The 20,553-nt window shown below is 29.8% G+C and overlaps 2 protein-coding genes across 13 annotated transcripts in view; one reads left to right on the forward strand and one right to left on the reverse strand.

Annotated features, from left to right (window-relative positions):
• Positions 1–20,553, forward strand: part of LOC119604981 (cytosolic purine 5'-nucleotidase) — a 76,612-nt gene that overhangs the window by 39,294 nt on the left and 16,765 nt on the right. The window contains exon 2 of one of the 12 annotated variants that reach the window (XM_037957906.1): positions 11,975–13,084. The exons of the other annotated variants lie outside the window; for them this stretch is intronic. Coding sequence (XP_037813834.1) covers positions 12,309–13,084 — 776 coding nt within the window. The 5' untranslated portion in view covers positions 11,975–12,308. The remainder of the gene's footprint in view (positions 1–11,974; positions 13,085–20,553) is intronic. 12 annotated transcript variants of the gene reach the window in all.
• Positions 17,254–18,483, reverse strand: LOC119604982. Its single transcript, XM_037957920.1, has 2 exons — positions 18,127–18,483; positions 17,254–17,549 (listed from the first exon to the last, which is right to left on the reverse strand). The coding sequence occupies exons 1-2, from the start codon at positions 18,383–18,385 to the stop codon at positions 17,293–17,295; spliced, it is 516 nt and encodes a 171-aa protein (XP_037813848.1). The 5' UTR covers positions 18,386–18,483; the 3' UTR covers positions 17,254–17,292.

Here is a 20,553-nt window from a genome sequence, read left to right on the forward strand (position 1 = left end):
ACTATTTCCTGTAATTATTAAAGAACAAATTCACTATTACTAATAATTGCCATTGGAAATTCTTCAATTACATTTATAAGTAATTTGTAATTAGCTAAACTTTAATTACAAGTAATTGTAATTGAAAATTCATCATTATTGTAATTGGCCGAAATTCAATTACAAGCAATTGTACAGAAGTCGAGTGTTTTTTGTGAACAGCTGTCAAATGGTCTATTTCACGATGGTACTTTTACAACTACAGGTTGAGCTTGAGAAAAATTACCAATGCCCCTTTATGTGCCTTGTAGAGTACAAGCAAGTGGCACTTTTCATACATTGTTCCGCCAGTCCAAGTACAAGCATTTTACTCGAATACTTGAGCTATCTAATCTCTGACCATTGCAGCTCCGTTGCTTAGCTTCCTATTCTAGAATACGGGTAAAGTAAGGCCCGCATACCCCTTCATCTATTCCGTATATTATTCGATTAACTCCTATCGAAACGATTAGCCCCACTGCCACTTCTCTGAGGTATATCATCATATCAGTAATAAATGAAACAAGATAAAGTCCTAAACTCTTCACAGTTGCCTACTGGTTTTCTTGGTATCGGATTTGATAAGGGCTCTGGTTCGACCCCAAGTCAAATTATTCCAAGGAAGGGCTGAGGATACATTTAACATGACCAGTTATAAACGGAAAAAGACAAAGTCCTAAACACTGCCCAGTTGCCTACCGGTTTCCGTGGTACCGGATTTGATAAGTGCTCTGGTTCCACCCCAAGTCAAGGAAGGGCTGAGGATACATTTAACACCACCAGTTTATAGTTCCGGCAGACTTGGGGTACTGGTAGCACCTCCGGATAGATTTGTCAAAAGACTAGTCTATAGAAATTTTGACTGTAGACATAGATAACTTCATAGCTAGCCAATAGAATAGTTCATAGACTAGTCGGTAGACTAATTTAAAGACTAGTTCATAGATTAGTCAATAGACTAATTCAGAGACGTGTCAATAGTCTAGATCATAGTAGACTAGTCAATAGACAAGTCAATCAATTTGTTAATATAATAGTCAATAGGCTGGTCAACAGACTATTCTACAGATTAGTCAACAGATTTGTTTGTAAACTATTCGATTGACTAAGTAGTCAACAGACTACTCAAAAGACTAGCCCATAGAGTAGTCAATGGACTAGTCAATAGACTAGCCAATAGACTAGTCAATTAACAACTTAAAAGTTATTCAGTAGTCTTAAAAAGTACCATTTTTCCATGTCTATTACTTTACCGAATTCTAATAACATTCCAGTACATTCGCCCACCTTTCTTGTCTCTTAAAAAAACTATAGGTTCAAAACAGGAGCAGTTAAGAAAATTAAACTCTTGACAACCCTGCAGTTCGACAAAGAGTCAATGCATCCGAAAAAGACAGAGATTTCCACTAACGTCTAACCACCAGGTTGGCTCTAATTCGTCTTTCATCACGGATGTACTCTTTGTAAACGAGGCTGAAGATAATCGTCACTTTAGTGTCCCCTTTGTAAGCGAGAGAGGGGACACTTAAAAAGCACTTGTCTGCCTCTTCGTAACCTATGGGGTGACGATTGACTTCCTCGTAGGACAAGCACATGTTAAAATAGCTAGTTACCTGGACAGTTGGTGGCTAAGTGTAACCCTATGTGGTAGGTTAAATAGGGAGTTCGGGACTGTCCGACCGAACAGCTGGGAAATGTTTCCTGCAAATAAGGTTTGATTGGTATTGAATTTTATATATATATTTTTTCAAAAATTACACAAAGGCTATTTTGCATACCAGGCGAAGTTGAAAAAGCTTTCCGGACACACACACAACATATGAATATGAAGAAAACGAATTATAAATAACACAAAGAACAATAGATTATTGCCCCAACAATAATAATAATAATATGGCCAATGAAATAATGTAAACAAAAACAATTTTAAAATTTCATTTTAGTACGGAAACAATAATTTATACATATTTGTATACTGTCTGATGCCTCCTTATACATACATACATTCATATATTTAAAAGTGTGAGTGACGGTTGATGTGCTGATGATATTAGTGTATTTATACGCAATAATTGTTGCCATAATTGTTAAACAAATTTAGTTAATTAATCTTTTTGTTTTACCAGCGTAAACAATTCATTCATCCAGCCATCTACTTATTTTTGCATTTACACGCAGAGAAAAATATGGCTAGAAGTGCATATAATAATCTTTCTGATATGACACACAAGAAATTTAACAATATTTTTCTTATTTCTCGTTTGAGTGAAGAATTGAACATAATATGGTTGTGAAAAAAAAAGATATAGGATCACAGTAACCATATTTAAATGATTGATATAATCAATAATATCTTTTCTCTCAGTGTAACCGCACTTTACTATTCAAACAAATGGTCAACGCATATTTGTTTGTGTTGGTCTCCGTATGAGAATGCTGAATATGTTTTTATCGAACTTTGTATCTGTGCGAAGGATTTGTTTACAAAACAACTTTTAATTAATTTTATTGTATCCTTTTTTAAAAAAAGAAGCCTCCCACTAACTAATTTTAATTGTTTGTATAGTGGTTTAAGAACCATTTTAAAAAGGATGTGGAAAATTTTTAAATTTATTTAATTAAAATTCAATGTTAATGAACTTAATTTTGAGTTTTCTTAAATCAATAAACCTAATACGTTTCATTTTACTCAAACCCTGAAAATAACCTCTAAATGTTTCAAAATTTTAACTTCAATGACTTTGTTATAAATTTTCAAAGAAAATTTCTGTCTCAATGACACAAATGCCAGCAAATCATTTAAAGTCTTCCTCTCTTCTCTTGAAATCAAAATTTTCTAATTATGTAAATGACTGCAGCTCTTTGTGCAGTTCATTATGTTAAATATCAACATTTTCAAAAACATTTGCTTGTTTAACTAGTAATTAATGAGCATTTTAAGTTAATTATCGAAAGTACTTTGTGGCTTTTATAAAGTCAATAATCATTAGTATGGACGATCAATACAATTAAATCATCATCATCAACAAATGGTTAATTGTACACAAACAGCTTAAAAACGCTTAGAATGTTATAAACACACAAAATACATACTTAAAAAATTGTATACATATTGTTAATGGTTAATGTTGTTCTATAGATTGCAATAATACAATAATCCCTTAAGCTTTCGACAAATATAAATATTTAAAATTATTTATTTTCTTAAATACTTTTTAAATAAATTTTATCGGTATGTAAATACTGATTTCTTTCGTAGCAGGCATGGAAATTTGTGAAAGACTATAGATTGGACTATAGACTAGACTATAGACTAGACTATAGACTAGACTATAGACTAGACTATAGACTAGACTATAGACTAGACTATAGAATAGACTATAGACTAGACTATAGACTAGACTATAGACTAGACTATAGACTAGACTATAGAATAGACTATAGACTAGACTATAGACTAGACTATAGACTAGACTATAGACTAGACTATAGACTAGACTATAGACTAGACTATAGACTAGACTATAGACTAGACTATAGATTAGACTATAGACTAGACTAAAGACTAGACTAGACTATAGACTAGACTATAGACTAGACTATAGACTAGACTATAGACTAGACTATAGACTAGACTATAGACTAGACTATAGACTAGACTATAGACTAGACTATAGACTAGACTATAGACTAGACTATAGACTAGACTATAGACTAGACTATAGACTAGACTATAGACTAGACTACTAGACTAGACTATAGACTAGACTATAGACTAGACTATAGACTAGACTATAGACTAGACTATAGACTAGACTATAGACTAGACTATAGACTAGACTATAGACTAGACTATAGACTAGACTATAGACTAGACTATAGACTAGACTATAGACTAGACTATAGACTAGACTATAGACTAGACTATAGACTAGACTATAGACTAGACTATAGACTAGACTATAGACTAGACTATAGACTAGACTAGACTAGACTATAGACTAGACTATAGACTAGACTATAGACTAGACTATAGACTAGACTATAGACTAGACTATAGACTAGACTATAGACTAGACTATAGACTAGACTATAGACTAGACTATAGACTAGACTATAGACTAGACTATAGACTAGACTATAGACTAGACTATAGACTAGACTATAGACTAGACTATAGACTAGACTATAGACTAGACTATAGACTAGACTATAGACTAGACTATAGACTAGACTATAGACTAGACTATAGACTAGACTATAGACTAGACTATAGACTAGACTATAGACTAGACTATAGACTAGACTATAGACTAGACTATAGACTAGACTATAGACTACTAGACTAGACTATAGACTAGACTATAGACTAGACTATAGACTAGACTATAGACTAGACTATAGACTAGACTATAGACTAGACTATAGACTAGACTATAGACTAGACTATAGACTAGACTATAGACTAGACTATAGACTAGACTATAGACTAGACTATAGACTAGACTATAGACTAGACTATAGACTAGACTATAGACTAGACTATAGACTAGACTATACTAGACTATAGACTAGACTATAGACTAGACTATAGACTAGACTATAGACTAGACTATAGACTAGACTATAGACTAGACTATAGACTAGACTATAGACTAGACTATAGACTAGACTATAGACTAGACTATAGACTAGACTATAGACTAGACTATAGACTAGACTATAGACTAGACTATAGACTAGACTATAGACTAGACTATAGACTAGACTATAGACTAGACTATAGACTAGACTATAGACTAGACTATAGACTAGACTATAGACTAGACTATAGACTAGACTATAGACTAGACTATAGACTAGACTAATAGACTAGACTATAGACTAGACTATAGACTAGACTATAGACTAGACTATAGACTAGACTATAGACTAGACTATAGACTAGACTATAGACTAGACTATAGACTAGACTATAGACTAGACTATAGACTAGACTATAGACTAGACTATAGACTAGACTATAGACTAGACTATAGACTAGACTATAGACTAGACTATAGACTAGACTATAGACTAGACTATAGACTAGACTATAGACTAGACTATAGACTAGACTATAGACTAGACTATAGACTAGACTATAGACTAGACTATAGACTAGACTATAGACTAGACTATAGACTAGACTATAGACTAGACTATAGACTAGACTATAGACTAGACTATAGACTAGACTATAGACTAGACTATAGACTAGACTATAGACTAGACTATAGACTAGACTATGGACTAGACTATAGACTAGACTATAGACTAGACTATAGACTATGGACTAGACTATAGACTAGACTTGATCTTTTAATCATATAACACCTAAATATAAGGGTTTTCTAATTTGATGTATACAAAATCATATTATTTGTGTATTATGGATAAAACTGCTTAAGTTCAAACACACATATAGCATGGGAAACCTTAAAAAAGAACAAAATTTCATCAAAATATTCCTTTTTGAATTTCTATAAGCATTACCTTTAACTTTGATTGCTTTATTTATAAAACATTTATTTTTAGTTTCTTTTGTAATACTAATAATGTTATTTAAATTGTAAAAAAAAACCTATTTCTGTTACAATAAATTCTATTGCATTTGATTTGCTTCAGAAAATTCTAGACACGCCAATTAACTCTGTTTAAGTAAAATTATTAGGCGTAACAAAAACACAATTGAAATATTAGGTGTCATATTTTTAAAAGATTTTAAAACTCAAAAAAAAAATGATAAAGCTAAATGCTTTTTGTGAAAATTGTATGTTCTTTCAGTTGTTTATTGTTAGTAAAAACGCTAAGTCTAAATTTCATAAAAGTTAAGATTTTAATGAGTTCTTTAAATTAAACGTTAAACAATTGAATTAACCCCAAAATGGCCTTGATTTAAGCACGATTCGTACTTGAGACTTAATACTAATTAGGGTTCTAAAAATTGACTTTCGAATAATCGAACAATCGACTTTTTGTCGAAAAAAGTCGAAAAGTCGAAGTCTACTATTTTGTTCCAAAAAAGTCGATAACTCGACTATAGTCTATGAAAAAAGTCGAAAAGTCGACTTTGTAAATAAAAGTCGAAAAGTTGGAAAGTCGAAAAAAGTCGGAAAAAGTCGAAAACTCGAAAATAGTAGAAAAAAGTCAAAAATAGTCGAAAATTTTGAAAAAGTGGAAAAAAGTCAAACAGTCTAAAATAGTCGGAGAAACTCGAAAAAAGTCAAAAAATAGTCGAAAGAAGTCGAAAATAGTCAAAAAGTCGCAAAAAATCGGAAAGTCGGAAAAAGTCGAAAAGTCGACTATTTATAAAATACTAAAAGTCGACTTTTAATTAAACGAAAAAAGTCGAAAAATCGACTTTTCATAAAATGCAAAAAGTCGAAAAGTCGACTTTTAACTAAATGCAAAAAGTCGAAAAGTCGACTTTTCGTTTCAACTATAGAACCCTAATACTAATCAATACACATAAGAATTTAAACACACATATTAAATATGGTGATATTATTTGTCAAAAAGTCAACTATTTATTGCGAAAACTTAATGAGAATTATATATAAGTTTGCGTTAAGATTGAGTTAAGTGAGAAATAAGATTGAATTAAGTATGTTATGAGATTAAAAAAAGATTCAAGTATAACTAGCTTAAACATTAGATTATTATCGATTTTTTTAAACATTTCCGATGTGTAATTATTTTAAGAATGAATATATAGCTCATACGTCTGATGTTCACATATTATAAAATAGGATTTTATGGATTATAAGGTTAGATCTTTTATATTCTTCAAATTTCTTCAGTTTGTTTTGTACCACCCATTGAATTAGTAAAATGTTAGTAAAAACCACCCATACAAAATTATCATTTGTTTAAATCCATTTTGCTTTGAATAAAAATAAATAGCAAATAAAAAGAGAAGAAAAATAGTCGTTTACACCCAGCAATTTATTTATATTTAAATTTCTTTATAAAAAAATATTGTCGTACATTTGTTACAATCCATGAAAAGAATAAAAACACAATGAACAGTAATATTCATTCAACAAATAAAAATGTTCATTCATTTCATTCAAAAACTAAAAACTTGTATAAAAATGAGACCAAAAACTTTCCATGTCAAGTGCACGTGGACTATAAATACATTTTACCTTAATAAGAAAAGTTGGTCATTCCGTTTGTAACCGAGTCGCTTAAGTGACGTCCGTGGTCTGAGGATGAAGACCCCAGATATCACAGGGGTCATGCAAATTGTTAAAAAAACCAACATAATATGATGTTTTGGTCCAAAATCAACGTTATATAGTTAAACATGTTAATGACACTAAACTAATTAGTATTATAATGAACGATAATTTGAAAAACTTTAGGTCGATTTTAAATATATTGATAGATTTGTGTTCAGCATATCCAAATTAGTAAGAAAACTTGTTTTGCAATATAAAATTATCTAAAATAAGCAACTTTTCTAAAAGATAGAAAGTTTTGCTTTCAGAAAATTTTCTTTTTTTAAAATAGAAAACATTCCAAAATTTTTAAAAAATTGCCAAAAATATTTTTTTTCTTTGAAAATTATATCAGAATTTTCATACAAATTAGAGATAGCCACTATTGAATATAGTCACTTCATATGTTTTATGCTGAAGTGTATATAAAATTCGTCACAACCAAATCAAAAAATATTCTCACAATTATTTTAATACGTTTGATAAGTTTTTGTGGTAAACTAACAAGTAAATGACGCAAATTGGTTTGAGTTAAAACTTAATAATATTATGTTAAATAAAGTCTACGTTCCACAATTGAATTTTAAATTTATTAAATGCAGCAACCATATTTCAATAAAAGTGTGAATTTCAACAGATTTCCTTAAAATAGAATTAGAATTTAATAAATAATAATTTTAAACCTGAAATATAATACACATGACTTGCAGATTTCTTAAATATTTACTGACTTTCTAAGTGATTTAACTGTTTGTTCTCTCTTGCTGTTGTGTTCTTCTGTGGCAACACGTGTTGCATTTTGACATTATGGATTTATGTCTTCTACACTTTTTTGTACTAACTTTATCTTTAAAATAAATGATTAATGTAAATTTCTTTTCATTTAGTTGTATATCAAACCATTTCTGTTATTTGCATATTGAATTTTTTATTATTTCATGATAAAAAACACATGTTTTTTCGTACTTACATTCCAATTCATCACCCCAAGTAAGTGCAATACATGAATGATTAATTTGCAAAGGAATGTGTGTACTTAAAGAGGAATATGTTCAATATCAAATGTTGAAAAGAGAAGAAATTTCTTGCACTTAAGTGTAGAATGTAGAGATTTATTTGATAGATTTTTTTTAATGCTATGTTCACACGACAATGTTATTAATTTATTTCATTCGTTAATTAATCCCCATGCATTATTCGTCCTTTAAAATTTTAAAAGCGAATTACAAACAAATTATGGTGATCTTGATTTTTATTCAATCAAATTCCTTTCATTCTTAAACGGAATATGAAAATCGGTTTTTTGTAATTAAATTTTTTGCTGAAATGTTTTGAGTTCTAAAATCAAGTACGAATCGTGATCAAATCAAGCTTCTTTTGGTATTAATTCAATCTTTTACAATCTTATATTTATTATAAATACAAGATTGTCTAGTCTATAGACTAGACTATAGACTAGACTATAGACTAGACTATAGACTAGACCATAGACTAGACTATAAACTAGACTGTAGACTAGACTATAGACTAGACTATAAACTAGACTATAGACTAGACTATAGACTAGACTATAGACTAGACTATAGACTAGACTATAGACTAGACTATAGACTAGACTATAGACTAGACTATAGACTAGACTATAGACTAGACTATAGACTAGACTATAGACTAGACTATAGACTAGACTATAGACTAGACTATAGACTAGACTATAGACTAGACTATAGACTAGACTATAGATTAGACTAGACTATAGACTAGACTATAGACTAGACTAGACTATAGACTAGACTAGACTATAGACTAGACTATAGACTAGACTATAGACTAGACTATAGACTAGACTATAGACTAGACTATAGACTAGACTATAGACTAGACTATAGACTAGACTATAGACTAGACTATAGACTAGACTATAGACTAGACTATAGACTAGACTATAGACTAGACTATAGACTAGACTATAGACTAAACTATAGACTAGACTATAGACTAGACTATAGACTAGACTATAGACTAGACTATAGACTAGACTAATTGACTAGACTATAGAACTAGACTACGAGACTAGACTATAGACTAGACTATAGACCGAGACACTATAGACTAGAACTATAGACTAGACTATAAGACTACTATACTAGACTATGACGAACTATAGACTAGGCGATAGACCTAGGACTATAGACTAACATGACTAGACTATAGACTAGACTATAGACTAGACTAATAGACTAGAACTATAAGGAGACTAGACTATAGACTAGACTATAGACTAGACTATAGACTAGACTATAGGACTAGACTATAGAACTAAGACTATAGACCTAGAACATTAGACCGAGACTATAGAACTAGACTATAGGACTAGACTATAGAACTAGACTATAGACTAGACATAGACTAGGATAGACATGACGATAGACTAGACTATAAGACTAGACTATAGACTAAGACTAGACTATAGACTAGAACTATAGACAGACTATAGACTAGACTATGACTAGACTATAGACTAGACTATAGACTAAGACTATACAGACTATAGACTACTATAGACTAGACTATAGACTAGACTATAGACTAGACTATAGACTAGACTATAGACTAGACTATAGACTAGACTATAGACTAGACTATAGACTAGACTATAGACTAGACTATAGACTAGACTATAGACTAGACTATAGACTAGACTATAGACTAGACTATAGACTAGACTATAGACTAGACTATAGACTAGACTATAGACTAGACTATAGACTAGACTATAGACTAGACTATAGACTAGACTATAGACTAGACTATAGACTAGACTATAGACTAGACTATAGACTAGACTATAGACTAGACTATAGACTAGACTATAGACTAGACTATAGACTAGACTATAGACTAGACTATAGACTAGACTATAGACTAGACTATAGACTAGACTATAGACTAGACTATAGACTAGACTATAGACTAGACTATAGACTAGACTATAGACTAGACTGTAGACTAGACTATAGACTAGACTATAGACTAGACTATAGACTAGACTATAGACTAGACTATAGACTAGACTATAGACTAGACTATAGACTAGACTATACTATAGACTAGACTATAGACTAACTAGACTAGACTATAGACTAGACTATAGACTAGACTATAGACTAGACTATAGACTAGACTATAGACTAGACTATAGACTAGACTATAGACTAGACTATAGACTAGACTATAGACTAGACTATAGACTAGACTATAGACTAGACTATAGACTAGACTATAGACTAGACTATAGACTAGACTATAGACTAGACTATAGACTAGACTATAGACTAGACTATAGACTAGACTATAGACTAGACTATAGACTAGACTATAGACTAGACTATAGACTAGACTATAGACTAGACTATAGACTAGACTATAGACTAGACTATAGATGACTAGACTATAGACTAGACTATAGACTAGACTATAGACTAGACTATAGACTAGACTATAGACTAGACTATAGACTAGACTATAGACTAGACTATAGACTAGACTATAGACTAGACTATAGACTACTATAGACTAGACTATAGACTAGACTATGGACTAAACTAAGCTATAGTCATTCGATTTTTTATTACAAATTATTTGACATGAGAAAAAAGCCAGAAGTCTCAAAACTCTGGTAAAAATTTCGCTAATGGCTAAAACGCATTTTTCCCCCAATTGACATTTCAAAAACGTCAGATTTAACGGGATTTGCAGGGAAATGTTGAATTGAAATTATGTATGCAAATTTTTATTACGTGTATTTGCTCTTCTATTTTTTAACCTTAAATTCAACAAAATTTAAAAAATATATATTTACAAATTTATCAGATTTTCAACACATGCCAACAAAATTTAGCTGTTTATAATAATTTCAACAGAAAACCAATGAAAAAAACTTTTCATCTCTTAAGTTATTTTTTGATAAATCAGCAATTGTGTTCGACTAAAAACAAAAAAATATAATACGCAATTATTAAACAATGGCCCTGACATTGTAAAATTAGCAAAAGACAAAAATAATAACAGCCAGCATTCGACAATTGTAGACAATTGTTTCATCTAATTAAACATTTTATTTAGTTATAAACACCTCATAAAAATACAGTATTAAAAAAAAAACTTTCTTAAAATAAAAGTATAATGACCTTTTAATTTTATACATAAAAGTATTGAAATGTTAACAAAGAAAAACTCAATGCAAATTTACAATTAAAAGTTAAACTAAAAAAGAAGACAAATAGCAATAATTATTTGTTCCAAAGAGATTAAACTTTCATTTAAAACAGAAAATGTTTTCAGTGGAATTTGCTGAAAGTTCTTTGAACTTCTAAGGGATTATTTGCCTAAAAAATCTTTGAAGAATATCTGTAGACAGATGCCTAAAAACTAATTATATTGGAACTTATTTTAGTAGCAATTCAGCAGACTAAAAATCCTTAGTTTTCTGTTAAAGAAAAATCCCTTAAACTATGCAATTTATTGCTATAAATATTTTATTATAAAAATGCAAAGTTTACCGTTAGGTGCTAATGTTCTAACTGAACATTAGCATACTTTTAGGCTGCTTGTTAATATTTTATAATAAATATACTTTCCTGATAAGATTTTCATAATTTTATCAAACCAATCAATACATTTCTCATCAGTAAATAGATAAATTTATTATTAACCCGTCATAAACAAAAAAAAAAAAAAACAAAATAAAAAGTTATTACTGATAAATGTATATAGGCCTATTAAAAGATTTATTAAACGTGTTAAACAAAAAAAAAACACTTTTTAATTAAATACAAACAACAACAAGAAAAATAATCAATAATTATAAATAATTAAATCAACGATACCAACAACAAACAACCAACATTTACCATTGAAACACCTACAAAAACCAGAAACAAGTATTCACTTGCTGTGGTAGTTGGATTCCAGTCTAAAGTTCATATTTAAAAGCATAGCCACCAACAGTAATTCACATGCAACATGGATTTATCTTCGGAAGCTGGTAGTACACGACGGAATTCATTTACATCGCAACAAAATATTGCCCATGATATAATCGCTGATATTTATGTAACATCCGATGGTCCAGATGAATTTAGTACATTTACCACGGATATTTCATTAAGGAAAGGTGTTGGTCTAGCTGATGCTTATACTGCTGCAACACAACCTACTAACACCAACACAGGTAGAGGAGCCAGCAATAAACGCAGCTATTCAGTGGATACAATTAAATTTCAATATCCACAATTGCAACAGCCACCCGCGTCATCAGCGCCATCATCAACAACTTCCTCTCGACCACAACAACAGCAGCAACAGCCATTGCCTCCCACTTTGGCCACCATAGCTGCACGTAAACAACGTCAGCGTAGCCAATCTGCTCAATATTTAAATACAACTTTAGTCAAACCATTAACACCAACAGCAGTACCATCATCTGCATCAGTAACCTTCAACGACAGCCACCAAAATTTCAATAGTGAAGAGGTGAATTTAAAAGAGGATGCGAATGAGGAAGAATTTATAGATTCATTAATAGCTGAATACAGTTATTCTCCAGATGATTACAACAATAATAATAACAGCAGCAACAATAATAATTTCCCTCATGACGCTGGCAATGAGGGCGACGATGAAAATGAGGAAAATATGGAAGATGGTAATGATGACGATGACGATGAGGACTTAACACAAGTCTCGAGTTTCGATGACGACTGTTATGTATTGGATGTTCATAGTTCGATGCGTAAAGAGTAAGTGAAAATAGTTTAATATAAATTAAATTACCATATAATATCTTTCAACTGTTGGAAATAATGGAATGGGGTTTAGGAATGGAGTTTATAAAGGATCTTAGATTTAGGGAGCGTCTACTAGTTGTACAGCGATGATCATAAAATACATTAGTAAAGTAAACTTGTAAAACAAGTTTTTATCCAATAAGGATTCCCAAATTTTTAGGTCGATTTCGGGAAATGATCTGATAAGGGGTTATGGTCAAACTAGTGCAATTTGAACAATACACTTACTTGTACAATCGCTATTACTATATATGATACTAGTAAGTGGGGGCTAGGGTTAAATGAAGCCCCATCATTACGAAAATTGGAAGTATCAATTAGATTTATGTATGTGAAACTAAGTTGTGCCAATTTGTGTGCAAATACTAGCACATTTATCATAATTATGAGCTGTAAAGCCTATTCGAGATTATGGTTGCCCTTGGATCAAAGGCAGAGTATTTTCAAAATTTTGTCAAATTATATTGCGAGCTGCAGCGTGCTCAGAAGATTTACAGATTTAATCGACTCAGAAAGTAATTCTGAGCCGATTGGTATACTTTAAGGTGTAGGACCTATATTTTTAAATGTTACAAACATCAGCTCAAACGTATTGTAGATATACGACCCCTTGAGATAAAATTGCATCCTGTTCTTTTGCAAAATGATTAATATGTGATGATGAGCCAATTGGTATCCTTTAAAGTGGGTGTAGGGCAAATATTTTACGGAAAAAGCTAGATAATGGAGTTTATATAAGACTTTTCAGTTTTAGTTCAGTTCTAGTACGGTTTTAGTTCAGTTCTAGTTCAATTCTAGTTCAGTTCTAGTTCAGTTCTAGTTCAGTTCTAGTTCAGTTCTAGTTCAGTTCTAGTTCAGTTCTAGTTCAGTTCTAGTTCAGTTCTAGTTCAGTTCTAGTTCAGTTCTAGTTCAGTTCTAGTTCAGTTCTAGTTCAGTTCTAGTTCAGTTCTAGTTCAGTTCTAGTTCAGTTCTAGTTCAGTTCTAGTTCTAGTTCAGTTCTAGTTCAGTTCTAGTTCAGTTCTAGTTCAGTTCTAGTTCAGTTCTAGTTCGGTTCTTATTCAGTTATAGTTCAGTTCTAGGTCAGTTTTAGCTCTGTTCAGTTCAGTTTTGTGTCCATTTGGTATGACACATCCGCATTATAACCGATTTCATTAAACTCAAGGAATTGTTAACTCAAATAATTTAAATTTTAATATTTTGGGTAAATTAGTAAATTAATATTTCGAAAATTCAACTATTTTTATTAGATTTGAAAACTTCTAAATGACAAATACATATTTTCTGATTTGCTCTTCTACAAATTATATTTGTTTTGTAAATAATTAGCAATAATTTAGGGGCAATTAATGTTTTCCCAAATTTGTATCTAACTATACACGTGTGTTTATTTAAGGGGAATGTGTAAATCGGTGGTCGGCATAGAGAGAGAACAAGCAGCTCACATTGTTTTGAAACAAACGGTTATAACTTTATTGAAAACTAAAAATTTACTAAGATTTCAAATTTGTTTGTTTTTAAATATTTCATGTTAGGTATCGCTAAATAACATAAAACTATCTTGGCCGACCACTGCTGTAAACTCAGTAGAGTTTATTGCCAAACATTTTTAAATGTCATGCGAGCAATTAACAACTGGCATAATTTTTCATAATATTAAATAGATTTAGAATTGTTAAATATTTAGAAATACAGGGTAAAGCAAAACAAACAAAAATATATTTAAATAATTTGAAGCCTAATTAAAATTAATATTTTATTTAATATTAAAAGTTCATGTTCAGATTTACCAAATCTATTTGATTATAATTGTAACTATAATTTAATTTTGTAATAAATATTTGCCTAAATTTTGTTTTTATCAAAATTCATACAAATATTAAATAAATGATCTAATTATTTAAATATTTAGTTCTTAAATTAGAAAATGACTCGTTTTAATTAAAAATAGAATAAAATGGTCATATATAATAAATAATATTTTAAACTTATTTATAAAAATATTTACACAAAATAATTTTGAACAAGAGGGTTGTACCGACAAGGATTTCTACAGTATTTTACACAATTTACATTAGGTGAAAACATTTTTTGGCTAACTGCCGGCACTCGCCAATTTTAACCTAATGGCGTTTAAATAATTATAGACAAATTCTATTTGTTAAACAGAAAATTCCCACTAAACTAAATTACAACATTATTTAAATGCATCACAAAAATAAACTACAAACTAAATGAAATGTTGAAATTTTTTTTTATTTTTATTACGTTGATGTCTCATTTTGCAAAATATTGTAAATATTTTTTTTTTTCGTTAAGAATACTGTAGAAGAATATTTCTTAATATAAATTTAAATTGCTGCTGCTGAGTCGTGTAGTTTTCTTTAAGTACACGGCCATGGTCAAGGTTTTTAAATTAATCTTTAACATAATTTAAATGTTTCTTTCAAAATTTGCTTGATTTATTTGTGAGCTAAAGAAATATTAAATATGATAGAGAACATGTCTTTTTATTTAATGACTCAGGTGCTTAATTGCTGTCGATTTTTTTTTGCAACTAAGAAATTTATTCATATTTTTAGGTAAATTTCAGCTTCAAATGGTCTTTTAAATTGTTGTCTTTGTTGATTTATTATTAACAAATAAATTATTTTTAATTTAAATTGAAAGGTTTATTAATTAATGCTAATGTTCTGTTTCCTTACTATGATCAGAAAAATTAGACTCTACAATTATATTAAAATTAAGGGTGTTCAGACCAGGCATGGAAAATAGTATTATTTGAAAAGTTTAATTTTTATAACGGATATAGTATTTTCTTAAGTTTTAAACTACCAAACTAATTTTCCGCTAGACCATAGATTGACTAGAAGCTAGCTTAGACTATCGACTAGGCAATAGACTAGACTGTATACCAGATTATAGACTAGACTATGGACCAAACTATAGACCAGACTAAAGATTAGACTAGACTATAGACTAGTCTGTAGATCAGACTATAGACTAAACTATACACTAGACTATAGAGTAGACTATAGACTAGACTATAGAGTAGACTATAGACTAGACTATAAACTAGACTATAGACTACACTATAGACTACACTATAGACTAGACTATAGACTAGACTATAGACTAGACTATAGACTAGACTATAGACTAGACTATAGACTAGACTATAGACTACACTATAGACTACACTATAGACTAGACTATAGACTAGACTATAGACTAGACTATAGACTAGACTATAGACTAGACTATAGACTAGACTATAGACTAGACTATAGACTAGACTATAGACTAGACTATAGACTAGACTATAGACTAGACTATAGACTAGACTATAGACTAGACTATAGACTAGACTATAGACTAGACTATAGACTAGACTATAGACTAGACTATAGACTAGACTATAGACTAGACTATAGACTAGACTATAGACTAGACTATAGACTAGACTATAGACTAGACTATAGACTAGACTATAGACTAGACTATAGACTAGACTATAGACTAGACTATAGACTAGACTATAGACTAGACTATAGACTAGACTATAGACTAGACTATAGACTAGACTATAGACTAGACTATAGACTAGACTATAGACTAGACTATAGACTAGACTATAGACTAGACTATAAACTAGACTATAGGCAAAACTATAGACTAGACTATAGACTAGACTATAGACTAGACTATAGACTAGACTTTAGACTATACTATAGACTATGAACTAGATTATGGACTAGATTATTGACTAGATTATGGACTAGACTAAATTATAGATTGGATTATAGATCAGACCAGCCTATGGACTGATCTATCCATCTATTTATCTATCTATATGTCTATCTATCTATCTATCTATCTATCTATCTATCTATCTATCTATCTATCTATCTATCTATATCTATCTATTTATCTATCTATATATCTATCTATCTATCTATCTATCTATCTATCTATCTATCTATCTATCTATCTATCTATCTATCTATCTATCTATCTATCTATCGATCTATCTACCTATCTATCTATCTATCTATCTATCTATCTATCTATCTATCTATATCTGTTTAAACATTATTATTTTTACATTGAAAACACACATCAAGTTAAACTTATAAACTAATTTATTTATTCACAAAATTGTTCTAATCTCTACCATAAATATGAACATTATAAGTAAAACGTTCCGTTTGTGTTGCCTCCAAAACAATCGAAATGAAACGTTGACCAATACCACCAGCCACTACATAAGCATTACCGTCGGTATTATCTTGCAAACAGTTGATATCAACGGAAGTGACCACACTGCCGGTACCGGTTTCAGGATAAGTTACCTGTGTAGAAACATCTTTTTTGGCAGGATAGAAAAAGGTGTCGGCATATTGTCCCACCATACGGTCACCTTAAAAGAGATTTAACAGAAAAAACAAAAAACGATTAAAATTTCATAATATGCTTTTAGGCGCTAATATAAAATGTATTTACTTTTTGGCAATAATTTTCAAGGGGATTATATTAATACTAAAGCATGATAAGGTTTTTTGGTTATTTTATGTGTGTTTTTATTAAATTAATTAATGGCTGATTAGTGTTTTCAATATGTTTACTTTTTTGCTTAAATTTAAATCACATTCGATGTATTTAAAATAATAATTTTTGGACAAAAAATGCTGAGCCTCAGATATGTAAAGCATAAATTAAAAAATTTATTTAAATTTACTGATAAACATGTGAATTAATAAAGAAGATCCTTGCAGATATATTCTAGATAAAATGAGAAGGTTTATGCTATATTCAAAATTATTGAAAAATTATATTTAAATAAAATATGTTCCAAAATATTTCAATTTAATTTCTTAATCACTGGCAAGTGATCCATTTCATAAGAAAATGTTTCTAGAAAGAATGGTTTCGATTTTAAACCAAAACTTTCAATAACGATTCACAAAAAAAATATTGTTAACCCTGTGTTATCTTACCTGACACTCTATTGCCCAAAGTATATTTCACCGATTGGGAGCGATGATTTTCTGGCATTTTCTTATTCAAACGTATTAATTGCAATTGGGGGTGTTGTTTGATGAAGGCCTTGATATCTTGTACTAGTTGTATATTTCTCTGTTGGGCGCCTGCCTCTTGTTGGGGCATGGGTGCCAAGGGCACATTGGCAGCCTCCAGTTCATAACTTAAACACAAAACTGCCAAAAAGGCCAATGTAAAAGTAATTAATTTATTCATATTATTTTTTTTAAGAAATTTTTATGTTTTATAATTATTTCCGTTTCACCGTTCGAAAAGAAACTAAATTGAATATAAAATATTTACTTGATTTTATACAAACGCCAACAATTGCTGTGCTCCCGGGTTCTTATCAGAATTTTTTTGGTGTGTGTAATGTTTTTCTAAATAGAGATTTTTTTCATAACTAAGATTTTTTTTATTTCGCTGATAAGCCTTGCCACAGCTAGCCCGCCTGTTAAATAGCAAGAGAGTAAGTAGAAATAGAGGTGCTACATCATAATTATTATGATGAGTTGCTCGAAAGTGCTACATGTTGTAGATAAGCCTGTAATTAATGGGAAATATTGTTAATGAAATTTCATAATTTATTTTTGTGGTTTCCAGCCACTTGTAGATAAAAAAAAATTAAAGTAAATATTACGTTTAATTTTGTATACAATTTGTTCAATTGCCAATTTAGTATTTTTTTATTATTGAGATTTTATTTTATCGGTTATTATAAGTTACTAGCATACCCTGGGTGCTTCGCTACCCTAACTTAAATATTATACATACAAAATTTTATTTACTTTTATAGAAAATTAAAATTGATTAAACATTTTTTTAATGTTTCAGTTTTATACGTTCAATATCACGTGATTAAATTCGCATTCAGTAAGAAGCTTGTATTTTTAGTTTCATTCATTTAGCTTCTACATTATAGAAAATTTCGAAAGTACTATTTGAAAAAAAGTACTATAAAATATCTCTAATAGATTATCATTTAATCAAAAATTGTATGTTTCTGTGTTCAATATTATATACAATTCAAAAAATATAATTTTAATGAATGAAAAAGTACCAAAAGTCCCTTTCAGTAGATTCTCATTCACTAAGGTCCTTACATTTTAAATTTTATTTTCAATATCTATGTTCAATATCGTAAAAATATCAAAAAGTACTATCGGAAAAACGAAAAAGTACAAAAATAATAAATTCTCATTTAATAAGGACCGTGTGTTCCGGTTAACCATTGTAAAGAATCTAAAAGGTACCATTTGAAAAATAGAAAAGTACCAAATAGTTCCCACTTACAGAATATTATTCAGTCAAGACCATATATGTTAAAATTAATGTTCCTAGGTTGAATATTTTAGAAAATTAAAAAAGTACCATTTATGAGATAAAAAGTACTAAAAAGTTCTCTCTTAAAGAATCTTATTCAATGAGGACCGTGTATGTTTAATAATCATGTATTTTGAATTCATATTAAAGAATATACAAAGAGTATCATTTGAAGAAAGAAAAAGTACCAAAAGTGGACTAAAATTTACCTAAGTGGAAAGTAGTAATAAAGAATACAATTTTTCCCCTTTTCGCTAAGAAATATATTTTTTCGAGAATTAAGTTTACAAAATGTTCCGTATTTAAATCTATATATCACAGATAAAACTCAAACGATTCAAATCTGCATTCATTTGTTCCAGAAAAATAGTGCTTTCAAAAAGTACCAAACTATTTACTCGAATTTAGTCCTATATAGGACTTAGTACTCGAATTCAAAAATAATATACCAACAGCTTATTTTGTATGAGTAAATAAACTACTTTTTAAAATATTATAAAAATTGGCTCAATGAGTTTGAATAAAATTAAATTTCCCGTTTTTTCCCTTTTTGGTACTTTTTCCCCAGTGAAATAGAAAAAATTTTATTACAATAAATATTACAGAGTTAGTCCGTAATTTAATAGGAATAATTCAATAAACCGAAAAAGTTTTCTTAATGTGCTAAAAAAAGTACCATATATACAGTTCTCTCCCTTTTACACCCAAAAAGGACTGAATTTAAAAAAAAAGTACGAAACAGGTGTCTCATAAATTTGGGAGATGTATCCAAAATATTTATAAAAAATTTATTATGTTAATTAGTTCAATAGTTATAAGGGGCCAAAAAGGTACCAAAATCACCTTTGTTACACATTTTTACCCCTTAAAAGTACGAATTTCAAAAAAGTACCAGACACCCATCTGCTCATTTTAAGAGTAGATACAGGTGCATATTGTGTAAGATAATTAAGAAAACCTGTTTTAACCGTTTTTCCCCCTTTTTACCCGTAAATGTACAAATTTCCAAAAATCCCTCCTTAGTGGATCTACATAACCAAAAACACATCTACTGTCGAAAT

Source organism: Lucilia sericata, unplaced genomic scaffold, assembly GCF_015586225.1.
Source record: "Lucilia sericata isolate MDLA Ls3-8-SP2 unplaced genomic scaffold, ASM1558622v1 Contig000448F_arrow, whole genome shotgun sequence".
NCBI lineage: Eukaryota > Metazoa > Arthropoda > Insecta > Diptera > Calliphoridae > Lucilia > Lucilia sericata.